This window comes from Trachinotus anak, unplaced genomic scaffold (genome assembly GCF_046630095.1).
Source record: "Trachinotus anak isolate AG129_WGS33_773 ecotype Australia unplaced genomic scaffold, CSIRO_AGI_Tana_v1 ptg000016l, whole genome shotgun sequence".
Lineage (NCBI taxonomy): Eukaryota > Metazoa > Chordata > Actinopteri > Carangiformes > Carangidae > Trachinotus > Trachinotus anak.
Genome location: NW_027273867.1, coordinates 17,491,450 through 17,515,000, shown reverse-complemented (window position 1 = coordinate 17,515,000; position 23,551 = coordinate 17,491,450). Strand labels below are relative to the sequence as shown.

Sequence of the window (23,551 nt, the reverse complement as noted above, 5' to 3'; positions counted from 1 at the left end):
CCCTGACCATGAGATGCCAAAGTTAATTATTCTTTGGCAGTGCAGGTGCAATTAGATGACAATTACACCACAGCTGGTAGCAGGGGTGGGAAGCAGTTCTTGTCCATGTGGGCGTGTATGAAGCTAATAAGATGGTTTTCGTCTTTTTTTTTTTTCTTTTGGGGCGAGGGAGGGGGGAGGGCAGGAAAGGATTGAGAGAACACAGGAGGGTTTAGCTTGTTCCACACGGCTTAGAGGTAAGAGGTTGTGAGGAGGAGAGCCGCTGGGGTAGAAACACAGGGGGAAGAGGGCTTTAGCCATGGGGCATTGGGCCCTGCTGATCCCCTACGTGAGGTCAGGAAGGTCACGCTACTGTCACGCTAACAATAGGATTTCTTTTGTCGCTACCCTAATAACAGCCTGCTCCTTCAAACTGTCTCTACACCCCCCCAGTAGCCCCCTGCCTGCCATGACAACACTGTTCTACTGCTGAAATTATTAGTCGATTGACAGAAAATTAACCATCGGCGATTTAAATAATCGAGTAAGCGTTCGGGTCAATTATGGAGGAAAAAAAAAATAAAAAAAGCTTCTTCAAGCTTCTTGAAATGTGAGGCCTAGTGTTTAATTGTGTTTTACTGCTTCAACTCATTTTTTCTTTTTATCAGCAATTAGTTTGATGATAATTTTCTCGACTGACTGTTTTGTCTATTAAATTTTCAAAAGTAGTGAAAAATGCCCATCAAGATGAGAGTCCATCACATGTCTCCTTTTGCCTTACCAACAGCCTGAAACTCAGAGATATTCAGTCTAATGCCATTTCAGACAAAGAAAACCAGGAAGAGCTGTAAGCAGAGGATGTTTTGTGAAAAATGACTCAAATCATTACTTGAATATCAAAATACTTGCTGATTAATGACAAAAAAAAATCATTAGTTCCGGCTTTTCCAATGTGTATATTTGCTGGGTTTTCTTAGTCGTCCATGATGTTTGGGGTTTGGACTGTTGGTAGGACAAAAACAAGCAACAGGACTACATCATATTGGTTCTGAGAACTTACAGGCATATTTTGCCAACCATTTGAACGATTATTAAAAAAAAGATTGTTCATCAATACTGTAAATAATAGCTATTTGGAGCCATACATGTTTTATCTGCTTCCTCAATCTTCCCTCAACAACTACGTCCATGAGCTGCCATTCAGGAGGGGGGAAAAAAAAGAAGTGAATGATGTAGATTTCAACAAAAATAACCAAAAGGAAACAAGGTTAAAGCCTTGTTAGTAAAAGAGGAAGCAGTAGCAAGTCTGGGAGCACACTCTGTCTCAGTAATTCCTTGCCTTGTCGCCTTGTCTCTCATATAGTCGGTTATTATAGAGACGCGGCTGTCATGTCATATTTAGCTCTGGAAATGTCATTTGGCAGCACACCTGCTGCCTGGCTATGCTAATAAAGCTAGGTTTAACTTTGATTAGAATTCAGAGGGAGAGATGGATAGAAAGTGAGGGGGGGAGAGAGAGAGAGAGAGAGAGAGAGAGAGAGAGAGAGAGAAAGATGGAGACAGAAAGGGAGAGAAACATCAGAGAGAATAAGAACTGGCAAAGTCACTCCAGCAGCGAGCCTCATAGCTGTCTCTTTCAACCCATGACATGTAGCAGGATGACTCATGCCTTAACTGGATGGATATGTCTGGATGCATCACATATGAAACATAAGAGGGAGTGCAGCCTCTGACCTTTATTGGAGCATATCAGCTAAAGGGGGAAGTCGGGCCGACATGTCAAACTCTGTTAATTTTCCTGTGTCACTGTGTGTCCACGTGTGTCTGTGTGGTGGGTTCACATAGCCTGGCATGCCAGTTATTTTGCCTCCTTTTTATATACATGTGGGCTGTTGAGGACTCGAGAAGACATCGCCACACTCACCCCTGGTAGTGTCTTCTGCTCGTGCAGTGCATTCTGGGCTTTGAGGGCGGACTCACGTGCACAGTATGTCAGGAAGGCACATCCTGGAGACAAAGACAAATGGTGGAAGATCAGCAAACTATAAGTGTATGTATTTTTAATGTCCCATTCATATGCTATATATAATGTCCTAGTTGGTGCCATATTATTGTAACTTAATCTTAATTGGCTGTTTGCCCTGAAGGCCTATAGGCAGAAACATTATTGCCCTGTTATAAATATGCCATTTGATATATGTGCTCTGGTTTTATTTAACAGTTAACATGTAACAGTTCTGGGTCACCATGTGATTAAAATTTATTTAAAAAAAAAATGCTTCCCACTTTTATTTGAGCCATCATAATTAATATGCAATTAAAGCTGCATAAAAACAGACAAGAAAATAATATGAAAAATAAAAACAATGAACAACTGTCATTTAGATCTATGGGATTATTAAATCATAATACCTGGAGACAAAATTCAGACACAAGCAGTCTGAATGAGTAGTTAATACCACGCTGTTCAAGCAAAATGTATGCAGTCCCACATAATAGAGAAAGGCCTTCATTAACCTTTAGGGCTCCCACAAATCATGAATATGTAAATGTATGCAGAATAGGTGTTATAGGTGTTAGAGGACTGATACCACCTGGCCCTATACATCTCCCAAATGACTGATGGTTTATGTGGATTTATAAAAGCCTTTGTCTTCTGTGCTCACATTTGCATTAGAAATGACAGTAAGGATCATTGTTAAGCTTAGATCACTTTACCAACTTAAGTCTATCTATCAAGCAGGATTTTAACTGTATGAGGAGTTTAATTTTCCAAAACACGAGAAGCCTGTTAACCCCCTAACATACAGTAGCAGTAATGGCTGACAACAACACTTTCAACCTGATTGATATCACCACATGAAACCAATTATGGAGCGACAAAATACTTTTTCTAAGACTGATCTTAGACACCTACCTTTCTGGTAATGATAATTAACTCTGAGGAGAGTACTGTGCGATATTTTACATTGTTCATTCTGCATATTTTCATAATCCTAACAGTCTAAAATGATTCATTCATTCTTGTAGTCTATGATTCACCATAGTGTTATTAGTAGTCTTATTTGAATTAAATGGTGGTTTGTGGTGAAGAGCAACTACTGAAAGATTTTAGTGAAGGTAACCTAAAGCTAATAGTGCCTTTACATTTCTGTTCTAGCATCAAGAGGTAGGTGTGAAGGGAAACCTCCCAGCATGCACTGGGGCGACACACTCATGAACTGAAGTCATTTTATGTGTGTGTTCATTTGTGTTTTACACTATTTTCAACAATATTTCTACAGTTTCCACATTTCCAGTGTTGTAATACAGTTGGTTAGCTGCCTAGACAGAGTGCATATAACAGACTGTCTAAGGTTCAAGAGTGTATTGGCCATTAATCCAAGAGCTGGAGGCAGAAAACTGTGGCTCTTTCTATTGTCCATAGTCAGGACACTAAATTCAACTTGCTCTTAATGAGCAGACTATGGCTTGCAATGGCAAGAATGGCAGTGTGCAAATACAATACTACACTTTTATATGTGGTCATATCTTTAAAAAAAAAAAAGAAAGAAAGAAACTTATAATTAAAATAGTTTGCCCAATTTGTTAACCAATTCTGTTAGATTAGTTATTGGTTGACTTAACTTGTTTAATGGCATTATGTTGATTCAACTTGTAAAGATGTGGCATGAGTCATTACCTCAATTTTTAAAGATGAGTCAAAGCTATTTTTTCAGTGTAATCCAAAACAGAAACCATGACTAAAAAATATTTGGAAATGTGAGGATACAAACTTTCCACCAACTGTGCATTAAACATCGGGTTTTTGGCCTCACAGGGATCCTTAAAGAGGCTCCAGAGGGACAACAGCTAACTGAGGATTAACCTTGCTGATACTTAATGGGATGTCAGTCAAAACTGGAAGATATACAGAGGCAGCTATTGTAATGACATGCTTTATTCTCGCCACTACCTTCCCCTGACATAATAAATACTAAATCAACAACAATTTTCCCCTTGCTGGGTTCCCTGAGACAAAATCTTTTCAAGTAGGCGTTCTTGGTCCTTACCTTTGTGCATCCCTGTATATTTGTCCTTTATCACCGTCAACTCATAGATCTTGCCAAACTGCTCGAAGATGGGCTTTAGGTCCTTCTCCTCCAGGTTTCGGGGTATCTGCCCGATGAAGAGCTTGATTGCGTCAGGCTCCTTCATTGAGAAGTCTGGGGAGGAATAATAACACACATACACAGAGAGTGGAGGCGGTCAGGAGGAGCAGACAGGAGCCTGCAGGCTTAAATTCACACTGCACAGGAGGTGCAAACAGGAGGCCGGGGATGGAGGTGCAGATGGGAGCATTCAGAGGGAATGGAAAGCTGAAATAATAGTTTCTACACCCTCGGAGACATGGCAGACCTGATCCTCTGGTAAATTTTAGGACTATATAACGCAGATTTCACAGTAAAACACATATATACCACTGCCACTACTATATAGAATATTAAATTGATAAATTAGTGGATGAAAATGCTTATAAGTAACGTAATTCCACTATGAGCTCATTGTTGACTGTCACAGATACACTGTGGGAGCTATAAGATCCTATATATTCTCTAGGAATAATGATGTAATTTCATTTTAGAGGTTTGAAAGCGATTACACATATTTTCTGACATAATTTCAAACATCTTAAACCACTACTTTGTGTTTATTTGCATAAAATGCTAGCCTACATAAAAATCAATGACATAAAATTGAATTATAAGCTCATAACTTCCATCTTCCTGGCTTTACATTAACATTTTTGAATTAATATTCACGACCCATAGCTACAGAGCTAAGATATTTTCCCTCTGCCAACATACAGACACAAAAAATTCAAGTCACACCTTAGTAAATAATAGTAAACACAATGCACTGAATTCGGTCTAGGCCGCCTATCTTTAAGCCCCCACAGAGACATGCCAGTGTGTCTGTCAACACAGCTGGAGACCTGCGCTCTCTTTGTCAAGACGTGGGTGACAACAACAATGACCTGCACATGATTTTACACATTTGACCAAAAACACAAACCAACAAAGAGTTAAAAAAAAAAAAAAAAAAATCATACCTGTGGTGCTGGTCGTGGCGGAGAATCGGCGGAATCAGTGGATGCCTTTCTTCTTCCCCCGCTGTTATTTAGTTATTGAAGCTCAATTATTCAGTTCATTTGCCTGTGAGAGCGTCTTTGAATCCTGAAACAAGTTAGGCCTGCACCCCCCCTACAACAACACAAGTAACATCCAGCGACGGTCCTTTATTCGGCATGAGCGTGTTTTTCTAGATCAGCTTGTTGTTTTTTTTCCCCCCTCCTGCTCTTTCCTGACAGATGCTCCGTTTGTTTTTTTTTTGTTTTTTTTTTTTTCAAATAAATATGATATAAAAAATAAAACAAATCTCTCTGGCTTGGCTGAATGGAGGGTGTTCAGATAAATGTATATTTAGGCTTCCTTTCAGCAGACCGTGGGGAATTGGCAGTCTGGTTGGTTGTCCTCTCCCTCTCCCTCTCCTTCTGTGTGTGTGTCTGTACTCCTTTGACGTCGTAAGCCGGTGTCTCCCTCCCTGTCCATCTCAGCTCCATCCCTCCCCTGGGCTGTACGAGCCGTGATGTCTGTCGCCAGGGACCGTCGCTAAAGTACCTGCCATGTGACAGCCGGACAGGCTGGAGTAAAGAGGAGGGAGAGATAAAAAAAAAGCCAGTGCATGAAACACAGCTATGATTGTACAGTGTGATGTTAAATGATTGAATTCGCGCGTGTATTTTATCCCCATTGGACTTGCAGGTTGCGTTTCTTTATCTTACTTCTGTTATAGCATCTTGTTTTCCCTTACTCTGCCCTGCTGCACGACTATTATATGAACAACTGCACCTAAGGATTAGTTTCATTGTCAGTTATCCGCAGATTGTTTTCTCAGTTGTCAAAAATGTCAAAAAAATTGTTACTCATGCATGTTAACATTTCCCAGATCCCAAGGTGACGTCTTCAAATGTCTTATTTTGTCCAACCAACAGTCCAAATCCCAAAGATATGCAAAGATATGTCACACTTTACAACAAAGAGCAAATAAAACTGATTGAAAATAATTGATTAATTGCTGAATATATATAAAATGACAGAAAAGAACATTTTTCATGACATTTCCCACAGTCCAAACTGAGGTTGTTCATGTTGTTTGTTTTGTTTGACCAACAATCCAAAACCCAAACATATTAAATTTAATATCATAGCAAACAGAAAACTCGCAAATATTCACAGTTGAGAGGCTGGAGCTGTGAATTTTTGGCATTTTTATATTGTTACCAAAATAGTTGGTGATTAATTCTTTGTCAGTCTGCTCAGTGATTAACTAATCACATCAGCTCATCACACATCACATCTGAGACAAATGTTCTTGCAGTAATAATAACTTTTACATCATCTTTGTATTCCCCACGTCTACCCTGCTGCGTGACCTTCATTCCTGAATAGCTGACTGAAACACCCATTTAATACCTATAAACACATACATGCACAACAGTGACACTGGGCAATACAGTCCTGAGTGACGCCTGTAAATGTACACGCACTTATCCTTTATCTACACTTATACAGTCATACACAATACATACACACAGAGACACGTATATACAGTTAATTTTACGTGTCCTGGTTTTACCGTGATCTAGTTTTGTTGTTGTTTGGCTGGTTTAAACTAGATTTCAAAGCGTAACCAAAAAAGCCTGGCTTTGGTGACCCCCTATATACATTACATCTGTTGCATCTGTTATGTAAATGTTTATCTGAATAGCATCTGTTAAATAAAATAAATAAATACACATTTGTTCAATAGTGGATACATCCTGGGTAGGTAACCAGTCCGCCATCATAGTGTACATTTTATTATTATTGTGTTAGGTCTGTTAAGTTCAGTGACCACAGAATGGATTGAATGTTGGCATGTTTACAGGACTATCATCCACTAATACACACGCAACACACTAAAGTCAGACTGAGAGCGACTTTGGATGATGGCATACAAAGAAAAGGTAAAGAAACGATAGAGAAACGATAAGCAGGAAGCGTTTGCTCCGGGAGGGGGGGGGGGGGGGGGTTTAATCATATTTTTCGTTTTTTCTGTGGCCGGTTAAGAAGCAGACGGTCCCTGACATCAAGCGATGTAAATCCGCCTTTTGTTCTCTCGCCGTGGAGCTGGCCGTGGTCCTGAAATGGCTCGACTCAACCCCATGACTCATTAACAGGGCTGCGATATTACCTCTCCGAGTGCAAAAAACACATGATTTCCATGTGTGTGTTCGTGAATGCAGGGACCGTAATAGGACACACACACACACACACACACACACGTATATACACACCCTCGGTGAAATCTCGGCAGCATGTAAACAATGAACCCACATGACAGCAGGTTGCACACACCCCACATGCGCACCAAGGCGACACTTCAAAGGAGTCACGATCTGGACCTGCTCGGCGGAAGCAGTGGCAGCAGCAGCATTAACAAGGCAAACCTCTGGGCGCAGATCCCTCTATGATCACAAGACTAATTCCTTTATTTCCACCAGCAGAATATCTCATCGGCTTGTCTCTAATGTTAACACTGCCATCTGCCATCAGCCACTAAATCCTATCTGCCCTCCGCCCTCCAACCCCAATATAAGCCTGTGTACTGTGCAGGCGTGGCGGTGAGGTGGGTGAGTTCCGATCAGGTAGAAATGGATGATGAACGTAACTGAAAACGTGATGTGTGTCATTTTGACAATGGATGTCTTTTTTTTTTTTTTATTATTATTATTTATTTTATTTCAGTGTGTAACCAACAACGACATCTGGTGACGAGCAGCAAACACATATGTGACCAGTAATGGTGTGTATGTCGCTGCTGTGCTCATGTGTTTGAGGAGTTGAATGTGTTTTTGTGCTTTAAACAGTGATGGGAGAAGTAAACAGAGCTTATATACTAAGAATACAACAATGTGAACATACTACATTACAAGTAAAAGTCGTGCCTTAAACATTTCACTCAATGCATTTCAGCAAAATGTATTTAAAGTATCGAAATTAAAAACACCATGCCCATTTCATAGTGTCACATATAGACCATATTATTGGATTATTATTCCCACTGTATTTATGTGTAAGTATCATGTTGCAACTTGCAGGTTGTACTTTTTTCTGTTGGGCAGCTTAGTTTCCAAGTTTTGGAAAAGCACCATTTTTATAAAGATATTTATCTTTACTTGGGTCCTAAAAGTCATATTTTCTCAAAATGTTAAAAATAAATCTGTGCAGTGCAAGTATTTCAACCTGTATCTTGAAATAAGAAAGTATAAGGTGTCATTGCTGCACTACAATTATGAAAGATGGAACTCAATTTTAGGAAATACTTCAGAGAAATGGATTTGCAACAAAACAAGGCTGGAATATTTTACTTTGTTATTAGATATTTTCCCCCGTATGATTACAAAAATAAGGTGTCAGTGCTGAGTTACTGACTTAAATAGCAGGAAAAAAAAGAGGATTTTTGAAAGGAACAAATGAATCATCATTTGTCTTGGTGATTTTGACATTTTCATATAAGCTGATGGATAAGCTGATGGGTGGAGAACATTTCTTGCATTCTTAGAAAAAAAAAACATAGCTATATATACTCTTTTAGAATCCCATTGGATTATGTGAGAGCAAAGTCTTTCTTAGCTCCATGAAAAACGGACCTTTTGGAGATCCACAGGATACTGCAAATAAACAGGCAACACAACCTTGCTTTAATTTGGTATGAACAGTGATACTTTATTTCACACAAATATGCATTCAGTGGACAGTTTTACATGTCTGGTGTTGCTGATAGTAATGAGTTTGTATGAGTGAGAGAGACAGAGAGAGAGAGAGAGAATATGTTCAACAAGTATTTAATAATCCTAGCTGTACTTACTTCACAGGGGCCTCTCAGTCCGACCTTCTTGTTTTCCTATGACTGCTCTCAAACACACAACTAAACATACAGACAGGGGGGAGAGAGAGAGAGAGAGAGAGAGAGAGAGAGAGATAGAGAGAGAGAGACAATTTCAGCATTTTATTTCCTCCCTGCCTGTATTGCTTGTTTTGATTTCCTGCTGGTGGCACTCAGTGTCTGATGTATTAAACTAGCACCTTACTCAGCTGCATTCATGTCAGACCATGAAGAGCCATCACTGGAGGCGGCACAGGATTCAAAGAGCAGGGCCACAGCAGCAGCAGCAGCAGCAGCCCCCCCCCCCCCCCCACTTCCACCAGGTAACATGTGGGAGAGGGTTGTCATCACATCAGACACATCAAAGTGTGGCTCTGGATCCCTGAGGACAGAAACAGGAGGAAGGGGGATGAAACAGGACATTGGTTAAAATTCAAGTGATGGAAGACTTGAGCATGTGCAACATTCAGGAACATTGAGAAAAAATAGGAAAATAGGAATCTGAAGGTAGACTTTTTTTTTTTTTTTTGTGCTATAGCCGCTGCTGGTTTAATAAAGCAGTCTAATAAGGTGACAGCGCTTCGGGAAAGATCTGCTGACATCTGGCGACGGAGCTGACTGCGCCGTCTTCCGCAGCCTTTCACTTTCTGCCTGCTTCACCTGTTGCTCCACCTCTCAAACGTCGCATCAGCCAAAACGCGTCGAATTAACTTTTAGCTTCACTTTGATTATTTCATCTATAACAACGCTTTTTTTTTTTAAGAGTTACGTGTGCACAGAGACCAAAAGTTTTCGTTCTTGTTAAAAATCGATTCTTATTTTCGGGAAAAACGAAACCTGTATAAATTAAAAGTAGGTCTGAATTAAGTCCGATTTGAACCGAACAGAAGCTCATTGAGCTCGACGTGTATGAAAAAAATAAATTAAGGAATCAATAAAGTTCGGAGTTAAAAAAAAAAAAGTATAGTTTGTTTCTTCAGGATGCTTACAAATCAATTAAAAGTTTGGGATATTAGAGTTTAATATTCACAGTGTGCAGAAATGAGTGACTTAATGTGATGGTTTAATAATTTAGTCATTCTAAGAGGAAACACTTGTTTTAATACATATAAGCAGATCTATTTCATTTGAGAGTATAACTAAAAAATCATCAAACGAGGTACTAAACAATCTAAACGTCGAGCTACATTTGATTTGTTTTAAATGAATTAATCACGTAAGGAGCTTAAATGCTTGCTTTGTAATTGCCTCATCAATCTAACTGATTATCACTTTGTCTTGCAAACTTGTTGTCACATTGAAGCCCTGTGTGGAGACAGTTTGGCCTCAAAATGAAAAGCTTCTCACATTCCCCTCCTGAATTAATGAAGGAATATTTGTGAAGCCAGAGGATAATGTAATGAGAAAGACAATGAAGCCACTACTGGAAATGTAGAGCAGTAGGGGTGGGGGCAAATCAAAAGAATAATTGTTGAATGTTTGCTGAGTGGCTTCACATAAGAAAAAAAAAATCTGCTTCTGGAAAAGCTGATTCACGGTTTTAAGAAGGTAAACTACTGTGAAAAAACACTAACTTCATGTGTTAATAACTTAAACAGACTCCACCGAAACTTTCAGCGTTAAGCGAACTCCAATTACATGAACTCTGTTCTTGTTTCAAGGCCAATTTGAAATCTGATGGATTGTACTATTAACAGCAAAATAAACAGAGAAACAAGACTGCAATGAGACTCCTCCGTCTTCTATAGTTGACCACACCGAGTAACTGAGGGTCAGTTCAGTTAAAAACCTTCAACCTTTTTTAATTAAGAGTTTATGAAATGATCAATGACATAAACACACTGGTATTTAATAACAGTTATGTCCACACAAGTTGAAGTATGCTATCACGTTCTTTCATCATTAGACATCAAGTCTAACTTTTTGTCTTATGTTTATGGTTTAAATGTCCGATTTAAAAACTATAGACTATTTAGAGCACAGACAATATTTTTCCAATGATTTTAAATCTGACCAATCAGATCATTTACAAGCAGGTCCAAAAGTCTGAGACGTGGCCTAAGACTTTAAGACCCCACTGTATTTCTCTTTTAGAAATTGCCAGATCTTCTTTACAATAATAACAAGTAACCAAATGGTACAAAACATGATGCATTGTTAGAGTTTTTTCATTCTTTGAGCGTAACATTACTTTAACCTTTCTTGTATAATGTTATATGGTAACAGCAACGTATTTTAGATCTAACAGGAAACTGATAGTTTGAGTATGACTTTTTACAAAACTATTTTTGTCTGTATTGAAATAGTGATTAAATATAAGCAAAGCATAATTCTATAAAATGCAGTCAATTCTGTAATGTGATGAATTCGCTTTAATGGTTGATGACTAGGAGTTTAGGGCAATGATGCAACAGTCCAAGGATCAGAGGAAAGAAAAAAAAACAACACATTGTTTTAAACTCAGATTTTTATTAGGCAGTACAAGTAAAACGAAACTGAAGAATCTTCATCCCCTCCAAAAATGCACTTCTTCTGCGTCGGTGTTGGAGGGTGAAAAAAAGAATCACACACCTCTCTCCCCCTTGGACTAGACCTGTGTCGCTCTCCTTCAAGGAACTCAACGAGACGTGAAACTATCGCCGAAGGGATCTTACGCACTAGTGAAGAAAGCATGGCTTCACAAATATAACAATCCGAGTTGAGACAGTGAAAAATTATTTTTCCCCAAATATGCAAATGAGTATCGTTGAATAAACAGGAATTCTGTAACATACACTGTGTTTTCTTTTGTTTTTTTATACCCAAAGTGAAATTTAAATTGATGTTTTACCAAAAGCTACTGGGAAACTGCTGATGTGGAAGAGAAGCAGTCAGAACTGCTCACTGAAAAACTCAATAACAGCAGACACATCGCACCAGCTACATTCTTTACTTATTCTCTTAGCAAAAATAACTCTCTTCGGATTCAACTTGGAAGAAAATGAGGAACGGCCTCTGACTAGTCCACTTATACTTGACCGCATGCACACGCTCGTACCATGCACACACTCTGACCTATATTAAACTGATGCTCAATTACATATTTAATGCAATACTTCATTACTGGAGCTAATAACACAAAAAGTGAATTATATATATCCACCTCTTATTTTCTTTAATCTTCTGTCTTCACTCTTCAGCTCAGCAGCCCCCTCAGAGCCTCTTTCTTTTACATCTCTTGGCGTTGTCTCTGCTCAACCTTCTAAACAGCCTTTATTTGTCGCCATTTTCAGTTTTCTTCCGGTGGCCGTTGAATTTTGTTCTTCAGTATAAGCTTGTCCTCTGATGCCCACCTCTGTGTCTGAGCCCCCCAACATCTGCTGTTTCAGATTTTTTAGAGGCCCCTCATGGCAGGGTGTGGACTTCACAACTGAGTGACTTTTCAGTTACCGAACAGTCTTAAAAGTCCTGCACCTGCTTTCATGACATCCACAGTGATTTGACGAGAGCTCAAAGCAACATCTCCAGTCAGTATCGTGGGGGCGGAAAGGGTCTTTTCGGGGGGAACATTGGACCAGTATTTCCCCCTCCTCTTGGACCTGGACGTTTGCCTCTTAACCTTGGATTGGGGCCATGGAACTGAGGAAAGGGTGCACGTGGGGGTCCCCTTGGGTGCGGGTGGTGAGCTGGGTGGGGAGGCCGAAGTGGAGGTCGTATACCAGGATGATGGATATCAAGATGAGGTGGTGGTGGTCTTCTTGGAGTGTAGTGCTGAGGAGGGGGGCTGTGCCGCTGGTAGTCATGGGCATAGTAAGGGTCTTCTGAGGGCGAGAGTGGGGGAGTGATGACTCGACCTCTGGGGTACTGGTGTGGGGGGCTGCCTGGCCTGTAATATGGATCATCTGGGTGGTGGTAAGTGTCATCCTGAAAGAGCCGGGCGTCACGCTGGTACCGCTCAAGGTCCTCCTGATAACGCAAGTCGTCTGGGTGAGGGTGTAAATCCCCAGGGTGACGAGGGTGAGGTCTTTCAAGTTCATATATCGGATCATCTGAATGAAACATGGACTTGTGCTGATGGTCATGTACCACCATCCCACTGATGGCACTGTTGACTCTGGCCCCAGTCAACTCCCCTGTGTGGTTCATTGCCTGCTGATCTGGAGGAATCATCGTACTGTTGTTCACAGGAGGAGGGGCGTCAAAGGCATGAGGAGGGGGAGGTAACTTTGGAACAGGTGGGAGGTTGCTTCTAAAGAAACCAGGCGATGCGGCGGCACCCTGCTGGGCGGCCAAATCTTGCTGCGCTTGCTCTGCTTGGTATGGATAAAGACCTGGCGTCTTGTTTTCTCCAGGCACATTGTAGCCTCTGGGTTGCTGAGAGCTCCCCTCTGGGTAGGTGTCACTATACCAACCCCTTTCATTCACCCCCTGAAAGCCTTCAAGTGTCTGTGTACCACTGGCACTGCCTGGGGCTCTTTCTCCAGCCATTGGCCCTCCAGTTTGTGCAGACATCTGCTGGTAATGTGCGACAGGAGCAGTAATTAAATGCTCTGACTGCGGCTGGTAGACCTGACCATTCTGAGCAACACCTGGCTGCAAGTGAGGTTGCTGTTGGGAGCTGGTGAGGTTCTTCTGAGTGCTATTCTTGTATGCAGTAGGAGCTGTTTCTCCAATAGATGACCGATTTGTGTTGGAAGTGAACGGGACCACCACAGGCTTGTCCATGATCTCATCTTGAGTCGGGGTGCCTCCACCCTCGTCCCGCACCGGGGTCCCATCCTGGTTGTCTGTGCTAGTTACTGGGCCGACATTTTCCCCTCCCACTGGGTTCGTAGAAAAACCCAGGTCAAATGTGCTAAAAGCAGGGTTCCCCTGCAGGAAGTTGTGGATTTTAGACTCTAAACTCTTGGAGGACAAGCGCGGTTCCGTCTCTGTATTCAAATCCATGTCTCTATGGAGAGCCTGGACCAGGGCAGAGGCTGGGTTAGAAGTCTTAGGGGGGACTTGGGAGCTTGTGCTCTGCCTTACAGTAGAGCTGTGTGAAGAAGGCACGGGTGCAACAGAGGAGAGGGACAGGCTCTGAGAGGGTGCTGCTGATGCAGATGTGGATGAGGGAGGGATCTTGCCTGTACTGGAGGAGGCTGAGGAGACATTTGCAGCTGGGCTGCTCAGAATAGATGTGATGCCTAAGTGAGGAAAAGAAGAATAACAAAATTTATTTTAAGCAAGCTGCTTTTAATATACAATATAAAATAGATGCATAGAGTTTTGTTTTAAACTAAGCAGAGTATTCCTTGTTCTCACCCTCAAGGCTGCCTTGGCCCTGGACTTTGGACAGAGCACTGAGGAGGTCTGCAGGACGAACATCCACCTTGGAAAAGAGGTTTACCAGTGAACTAGCTTCCTGAGAGGCCACAGGGATAGCAGGTGTGGTCCTTGCTGAGGAGCCAGTTGGAGCAGCTGCAGGAGGACTCTCCACCAAAGGTCCTGCAAGACAGAGGCAACACTCACTTCAAATGTAAATCACCACAACTTATCACTGGCATGTTTAGTGTTTAAACAAAAAATGCACTTCAAGATTTCAGTGGAAGTAGAACTATTACAGGAGGAATGCAGAGACTCAGACCTATTCCATTCTGTGTTGCAGATACAAATATCACATTTGCAGAGTTATGTGTTTCATCGCAGACGTCAAGAGACACCACACAATCATTAGTGCAAAGATTTTTTTTTGATACATCACATAAAAATCTCATCACACACCTTTTTACAATTTATTCTGAGTGGAATGTTATCACATGTAGAGGTGTATATTATGTCACAGTGAGACATGGTTGTGAGGTTAAAACACAGAAACAGTTCAGAGTTTAATTCAGTTTTATTATGATATTATTATTTCACCGGTTTTTATGATGTCAGAATAGCAACCAGCACTCACCTGTGTTCTTCATGACTGAGTTTAAACTATTGAGGATGGAGCCAATTTTACTCAGGTCCACACTTTCCACAACTGCTGCAGGAGCGTCTACAGAGGCCGTGGCCTGTGTGATAGGCTGCCGTGTTGCTGCTGATTGCTCCTTATTTACAGGAAGTGAAGTGGACATCTCTGCGTGGGTGGGGCATTCTGTCTGCTCTTCAACTGAGAGGAGAATCATGGCAGTGAGAGAGAGGTTGGATCCGATCAGACAAGCAATGTATGAATCAGTGCTAGATAAGTGTAGTTATTTTGTTTGTTTATAGGCCATGTAATTATTTTGTCACTGATTTTCTACAAGTGAAGAATTTCAGGTAGTCACTCCGTTTATTGTTGAATTAGTGGAATACACTGCAATAAATACTGATATGGTTTTACATTAAAAGGCGCTATAGCAAATATCATGAAAATCTGGAATTAAAACTGAAAAATGACACATTTGCTGCTGCTTGTAGTTGTTTAAATATATCTAATTTTCATTCTGTGACTCTATGGCTGGTAATGAGTGATCAAGAGAAACTGCCTGGAACCCAGTTTGGAAGTGAAATATGAGGATCTTCTCTATTAACGTGCGATATGAGTTTCTTGTGGTTTATTGCATGATTCAGTGACTCCAGGCTCCTTCATATTTTCAGCAGTGCCGCTACTTTTCATTATTTCAACACATTTTCAACAGAATTCTGTCACAGAAAACCAGAAGGAATAATCACAAATTCAAAACTTTTAATATGGCATTTAAAACGCTCTCAATGTGCAGTCAGCCAGAGAAGCACTAATCATCAGCCCACTCCTCACCTATAATGCCACCACTGTCCATTTCCTCCTCAGAGAGCTCCATGTCTTCCACTTCGCGATTGTCATTCTGTCCCAGAGTCTGTGTGTGTCTGGGGGATCCTCCCGGTGAGGACAGAGGGCTCGGGGCCGGTGGCTCCGCCTCATCATCCATAGCAGAGCCATCAAGATCTGGATCAGGGTGGGCCAATTCCAGACCATGAAAAGGGGACTCAGACCCTGTTGGAGATGGTGCGTCTGCAGAGGGAGAGGGGATCGGCGACTCGTCCAGGTCTGGTAAGGTGGCCTTAAGGGTGTCCAGCTTACGCTTGAGGTGGGACACCCGGTTAGCAAAAGTTTGGTAGGCCTGGAGAAGAGGTCATGATGTATAAATACATGGAAGGTAAAGCAAAAACTACCAACATTTGCAGCCGGCTAACAATTCAACACAGTCTTGAAAATGATCAAGTACCACTTATTTACTCAATTCAGTGGGGTCAACATTTTAAGAATGTTTCTCTTTCTTTATATTTTAATTTGTACTTTTCTGTCATTTTAGTTAATATGAAGTTTAATCTATTGAACTTACAGCACATCTATTGTATGTATTGTAGTGTATTCCTTTTTGCAGAATCCATGTATATAAATTATATAAATGAATATGGATGGATCTTGTAAAAAAAATGTATAGTTGCAAGAGTGTGAATTGAGGGTTGCATTAAAAGCAACTGGAGATGTAAAAAGTTACAGGTAAATTAAATGTCTTATGACTAAGAATTAAAGCTTAAACAACAAATATCCCACTATAAATCTGTGTCACTTACGTTAGCAACAATCTTGACCTCCTTGTACTGCATCTCATAGAAGATATCTGCATTGCTAAGGGCCTCCAGGAGAGGAGGCCCTGTTTTGCTTTGCTTGTCAAGAAACTTGACAAACTCCTGTAGCTGTGCGCTTCCTTCCTCAAAATCCTTGGAGAATTTCTTTCCTCCGGCCTTATCTGCAAGAATCAATTTATGCAGGTATGATTTTTAGGGAATGTTAAAAAGAGAAAGAGACACAGACAGACAAAATCATTGTTGATCTTGACTCATCTGATTAGTAGTAGTAGTAGTAGTAGTAGTAGTAGTAGTAGTAGTAGTAGTAGTAGGTTAGATAGTACACCAGGAGAAGATGAGTTAATCAGGCACCTTTGAGTTTCCTGAGGGCATCAGAACTGCAGATGTCAACCCTCATAGCTGCCAGCTGTTTTTCTCTCAGGTCCACCTCCTCCAGAGATCTCTTGTACTTGGACAGTTGGTCTATTAGTGCCTGGGGCTAAAGCAGATGGAGCAGACAAGCACAACGTCAGACCAACATAATATTTGAGTAAATGAGAAAACAACTACGAGCATAGCTATCTTTTGTTAGTGTCATTTGTAAAATAACAATGTCGCAGTTCAGCTGGGGTTTTTAGTTCAAAACTTAAATTTCTTGCTTACCACAAACTCAGCAACAATCTTGGACCGCAGATCTGCTTTAGACTCAACTGGGGCTTTGAAAAAAAAAAAAAGAAAGAAAGAGAGATAAAAGAATAAAAAATAATTAAATTAAATTGTCAGACATTTTAAAACAGTTACCCATTAATTAAGTCTAATGAAATGTGTTCAAACTGAAAATAAAATCAAAACACTGCACAGTTATTGTAATATTAATGATAATGTCAAAGGAAAGTGAGAAACAATAACCCGACACACTTACTTTTTTGCTCCACAGGTGTCTCAGGAGGAGACTCATCTTTGACTAGGACACTCCTAAGCTCCGCAATGAGTGTCCCTGAATACACACTCCTGTCCTCCCAGATGGACAGTATCCTTTCCACTGACTTAATCACCTTGGGGTCACCTTCTTGGCTAGAGAAAGGAGACAGGATGACAGAATAAGAACAGAGAAGGCCAGAGATTTATGTTGTAATGACATTTGTTTTATTTATGAGTGCAGAATTTCTCTGGATGAACAAAACACAGGCAAGGACAGAGGAGACAGAGGAAGTGAGGAGGCAAAGGATGAGGTTGACAGGAAGGACAGGATGAAAAGGGCAAACTACACAAATGTTACCACTGCATTTAATACACTTATTATCTCGTCTGACAGAAATACTGACTCCCACATAAAACCACATCTCTATAGACAACTTACTTGACCAGCAGGAAGGCTTCAGAAAGCACTTCAGCGAACGCCGTACGATAGACAATGGCATTTTTCCTCTTGCAGTTCTGAATGACATCGTTGGCGAGGTAAATCAGGTTGAGCCTGTGTGGGGCATCAGCTGTTAGAGGACAGAGAGACAGTAAGGTTAGTTTGATCAGGAAGACAGATATTCTGCTGAGGGAAGAGCCGAGTCCAAATAATTTGAAAAAAAAAAAGCTCTTCTTTTTTTTGACAGGTTTCAAATATTTATATACACCAGTAGTGCTGCAATGGAATGATTATTTTCTTATTATTACCTGATTAATTATCTACACAATGTCAAAATAACAAGCATCCATTACTTACTATCAGAACCTAAACAAGCCTTGGTCGAAACCAAGTGTATGGTTTGACTGTGTCGTAGGTAATTTGCATTCTGTCTAGTGTCAGCCAGTGTTTGCTTCTCTCCTGCTCTCTGTGCTCACACACACAGTATTTTAATACAAAACACATTTGACGTGGGTTTTTCTACGAACCCAGTGGGAGGGGAAAATCTCGGCCCAGTAACTAGCACAGAAAACCAGGATGGGACCCCAGTGCGGGACAAGGTGTGACATAGTGACTGAAACACAGCCCATTATGATTACATGTTAGCTTCCTAGTCATTTCCAGTTGTCTGACAAAATCACCATACTGGAACACATACACATAAGTTAAAGATGGTGGCTGTGCTGTAATCTTTACTGTAAGACTGACAGAGAAAGTTAGAAGTGTAAGGAATATTAGGGTGTTTTCACATATGATCCTTTTTTAACAAACCAAACTCAGACCAACAGAAAAGGGACTCCGTACTTTTTACGGAGGCATTTGAGATCGGATCAGCCAGCCAGCCAGCCAGCCAGCCAGCCAGCCAGCCAGCCAGCCAGCCAGCCAGCCACATTCGTGATTACAGGGCTGGCCACACTGTTGCAGTCCAGCCAAAAATGACAAATAAGTGTGACACAGAAACATTAACTGAGAAAAGCAAAAACAAATCCTTAGATTTATTAAGCTATGAATCTAAAATGTTTGGCATTCACTTGATAAATGACAATAAAAAAATAATCATTCTCATAGGTTGATGGCAGATAGATACATGACAATAATCATTAATAAATTATTAACATTGTGACCAATAATCTCTGAATCAAAAAACTTGTTTCATTAGAGATCTAAACTGATCAGAAGTACAAGAGAGAATCATGAAAGAGAGCATGTAATCAATAACTATATGACATTCAACCAACATCAAACTATGCAACATAACATTACATGTGATCACTGTCTTTATGTTTTAGTACTGAAGAGAGCTTTAGAGGGGACATGAAGTAACAGTCTACCTAAACAGCAACCAAATCAATAACTTAGTTCACCTTTTCCCACAAAACCCTTTCTTTAATTCAACAGAAGAAGCAAAGCTCTCAACTACACAATGTAGTTATGAGATTATAGAATAAGCCCTCTGTGCTAACTCTGGTTACCTGACAGCTGTAGAAGCTGTGCTACAGACATAATTTCATCAGTACTTTGAAAGAACTTGGGTATAATAACCAGCCAAACAAATGAAAAACAACTGTGTTAATAGATGAAATTTAGACATGAAAAAAAGATCTACAGGAAACTGACCAGCTATCTAAAATGTAAACATTTTTATCAGGATGTAAAGCATTTTAAACATCATACCTTCAAAAACAACTGGTTTCAAAGGCTTTAATTCAGCCAATGAATTTGGACTCAAGGACAAATCACTGCAAACAAAGCGTCTCTTGATTTTATGTAATCCTCCAGTTGATAGAAAAAAAGCCATGTTTCTTACTCGAAGCACAAACGTCAGGAGTTACAACTTTCTGACGATTAGACAAAAAGACTCTTTTAAGGGTTTTACTATCAGTTATTTGTGTTTGTAACAGTTTAACACCAAAACACCATCACCACAAGAGTTCACTCTCAAGTTATTGGCAAACTGACTGTGAGCTCTTCAGCAGAACAATGGATAGAATTGTAGTCCAAACAAAAAGCCATTTTAGATTCTTCTCAGTCAAACTGCATTTTAGCAGAGTGAAAAACAGTTTGCCACACATTCAAATAAACACACACAGCAAGCTGAGAGAAAAGACAACAGTGAGCCAAGGTCACCTCTAATGTCTGACAAACGTCTCCACTTTCATGGGGTACAGCATGTGAGTGAAACCAAGGTCTAGCAGCCAACCTTGGCATCTCGTCCATAATAAGATTCCTTCCTAATCTCCAGTCAGAAACCCCGACATGGCTTTGCCACATCAAAACAGCAATACATCAAAAACACAAAATCCAATTAACATGCAAAAGACAGTTTCCTGTATCAATTCCAGTAAATGCAGTGTGCACAATGTAAAGGAAGAAAAGGTCATTACAATTATAATCAGTATATTACTTTATGTCATGTAAACCCACTACATGTTCCTAAAACAGAAACCAGACAAACCTCCATTATTCAACTAGATTTACCAAATCACAGTTGTATCCCTCCGCCAACCATTCAAGTTGCAGTTTACATCCATGTCTGTTCAGACTTTGAAGGAATCTAATTAAAAACATTCAATGTATTTCATTATAATTAGCCTATGAATTCTTGAGTTATGGACAAAAACATGTTTTGCGAGATCACAATGACCTTGACCTTTGACCACCAGAATCTAATCAGGAATGGACAACCCAAAAACATAATCTCTGTGGCCACGGCTGTCGACAGCACAGAGGCATAATAAGATCACAGATGGAACCATGAGCTGAGAGTCTCTTCTCCGATAATAAATCTATATAAACTTTCCGTCAAATGGCAGGCCATCACCAAAAGGTCATTGAGCCCTTTCAAATTATTCTTGTGGCTTTATTGTATCGACTCTACGGGTGCATCTAACAATTATGTCCATTATCGATTCATCGGTCCCTTGCTTGTTTAGTCTGAAAATATCAAAACATAGTGAAAAATGGCCATCAGATTGTCCCCAGACACATTCAAATATGTTAAAATCTGTTTTCTCTGACCAACCCCAAGATATTTTACTTAAAATGACTTAAACCAGAGAAAAGCAGTATATCTCGAGCAGAAGGAAAAAGGTTCAAAATTGTTCTGTAATAAACAACCTAAACAATTAATCCAGTCGCAAAATTGTAGATTATTATATTTTTGTCAATTAAATGGCATATTGATTCACATATACACCATAATCCATGCAGCTCTTTGCAGTTGGTCATAATGCACTAATCCTTCAATAAATTTACTGATATAACTTGCACTTATTATTGTTTCAGTGCTAAAGACTTCAAATGATCTTCAGTTTTCAAAGAATTCTTTGACAATAATTCCTACAGCACCAGGCCTCTTAAATATGGGCAGTGGTAAAGGGTCTTATAACACACACAGTAAACAGGTTTACTTGTTGTCAGATCTTGCAGCAAAGGCTCATGTAATATATTTCTGAGCAAAGGAATACAGCGTTTCAGAAGCCATACTAAACCGCAGACTGAAACACACAACTTGTTACTGATTATCAACTCACACACTTGATCGCAGTAAAATACCAGTGGCCAACTTTACAACTTGTGTTAGGATTGGCTTTTACTCTTGACTCACACTAAGAAGTGCACAAAACCAAACCTACAAACAAAAGCAGAAATAAAGACGATAACTGCTGCAAGTCCTCGGCTCAGCAGAGAAACCTCATGTGAACGTCATACAAGCAGTATATTGATGATCTGTAATCTATTGAAATGCATTTAGTAAGTAACCAGTAGATTTATACTGGTAACTTTGACCACTCCACCAGTGATAATGGCAAATCCATTCCTTTACATCCTGAGAACAATAAAAAAAAAAGCAATGTTCTCATTTAAATCCCATGCACCATCACCCTTATGCATCTGTTACAGTAACATGCCAATATTTCTAACTTTGCAGCTATCTTCTTGTAAGTGTACTGCCAAGTGTCAACAGACCCACATGCTAGATTACAACTATACCTAACTGCAAGATTTATCAGAGCAGCGTCATGGCCCGAATAACCTGTTTGGGGGCCCTGAAGATTTGCTGATCACCCACTGTTTTCTGAGTCCTCAACAAGGCGGCTTTAATATATCCTGAACAGATACCAAGATGTCAGTATCAACTTTATTTAGAAAAATGCAGCATGTTAGCACAATATAAACTAGGGATGAACAATATGAAAGAAGAAAATCATTATCATTACTATTATTTTGGCAGATATTGCAATTCCGATATGAGTAACGTTTTTAACTTTATTATCACTGAAAAAATATTTTAAAAAAGATAATGCAATTTGTGTTGGGTCTTGTACCAAACAGGCATATTCCTTTATGTCTGGAGAACATGGTTTGTAGGCTGAGGCCTCTCTGTAGCACCACAAAGCTTCATTTATGGCAAGTTGTGACACATTCCGCCTTTATCAGGAAAACTGCACTTATTGCACTTGGCCATATTGGGATTTCAATAATACTGATTAATTGTCCAGCCCTAATATAAACTAAAATAATATAAACTACAATAATAAAGGGGGTAATATGACAATGATATATCAAATAACAACGAATAAATAGTGAGCCCTGTCATCGAGCTCTAAATTGCACTACCATAAAAATAAAAAATAAAAAAAACACACCCCATTAACATGAACTTTAATAGATATCGTAGGTTTGTCATGTGGCAGCGTTAGTTTACACTTGCGTTAGAAAATATTTCATCAAGCGGGAAATTATCCCATTTAAAATCAACTCAGCACAACATTGGGTGCTAACTGGCTACAGCGCCCGTTTTAAACTCCCCGGTTCCCCGGTGTGTCGAGCTCAGACACATCCGTCGGTTAGTGGGTCAGAAACAGCAGATTTTAGGTCACAGGTAACCGGGCCAGCAGAAGGACTCGGGTCGCTGTGCCCAGCCGAGCGCACCGCTCCAGTCGGGGCAACAGCGGGTAGTTTGACGGGCAGCAAAGCTACTTACATTTCCTCAAACACTTGATCCAGTGCCGCACGATCAGGCTGTGGTACTTCTTGTTGTCGATGCACCACGTTGACAGTCCTTGGATTGAATCCATCGTGTTTGTGACACTTTGAAATTTCCGGGCTAAAGTAGACTCCAGAGATCCGCCAGAAGCGGCTCCTGGTCCCGCTGCCATGACTGGAGGAGTCCCCGCCGCGCTCTACCATTCCAAACCCAACTGAAGTTAGCCGGGGCTAGCACCTAGCTTAGCACAGACGTTATCGCTTCCAGCAGCCGCTCAGCCGCCATTGTAATGTCAGAAAGCCTTAAATGTGCTGTAGGCTGTTTGCTTCTAGAAATTATCCGCCGTGAGCGTCTCTGTCGCCGCAGGTAGTTTGTATCCTTTCGTTTTTAAGGCTAGAACTTAGCGCCGTACGACATCCTGGAGGTCTGTTTACTCGTTGCTGGTGGAGCGGTGAAGGACACTTCCGCAAGTACGATGTGGTTATAGCGCCACCCAGTGTCACGGAAGCTGGCATTTGTTAGCGCCGCCTGCTGTGTGTTACACAGTGTTGCATGGATAGTTGTGAAAGGGGCATCCATCTGTACCTTTACAAGTGTTATACAGTACTGTGCAAACGTTTTAGGCACAACAGTGAAGTGAGGATGCTTTCAAAAACAATGCCATGAATGAT

General features: G+C 40.5%; 2 protein-coding genes across 4 annotated transcripts in view; both read right to left on the bottom strand.

Annotated features, from left to right (window-relative positions):
• Positions 1–5,561, bottom strand: part of LOC139633743 (CUGBP Elav-like family member 3) — a 26,388-nt gene extending 20,827 nt beyond the window's left edge. The window contains exons 1-3 of one of the 3 annotated variants that reach the window (XR_011693810.1): positions 5,072–5,561; positions 4,032–4,184; positions 1,904–1,986 (exon numbers count right to left, since the gene is read on the bottom strand). Coding sequence is in view for 2 of the 3 variants with exons in the window: in XM_071499634.1 (XP_071355735.1) it covers positions 1,904–1,986; positions 4,032–4,176 (228 nt within the window). In the remaining variant the exon portion in view is untranslated. The remainder of the gene's footprint in view (positions 1–1,903; positions 1,987–4,031; positions 4,185–5,071) is intronic. The other 2 variants (XM_071499634.1, XM_071499633.1) reach the window with 2 other exon arrangements.
• Positions 5,562–11,401: 5,840 nt separating this feature from the next.
• Positions 11,402–23,331, bottom strand: rprd2a (regulation of nuclear pre-mRNA domain containing 2a). The gene is made up of 10 exons (XM_071499855.1): positions 22,878–23,331; positions 17,852–17,981; positions 17,414–17,565; positions 17,155–17,207; positions 16,864–16,990; positions 16,498–16,673; positions 15,698–16,040; positions 14,867–15,067; positions 14,233–14,415; positions 11,402–14,114 (listed from the first exon to the last, which is right to left on the bottom strand). Exons 1-10 carry the CDS (start codon positions 23,050–23,052, stop codon positions 12,457–12,459), a joined length of 3,198 nt encoding a protein of 1,065 aa, XP_071355956.1. The 5' UTR covers positions 23,053–23,331; the 3' UTR covers positions 11,402–12,456.
• Positions 23,332–23,551: the final 220 nt, after the last annotated feature.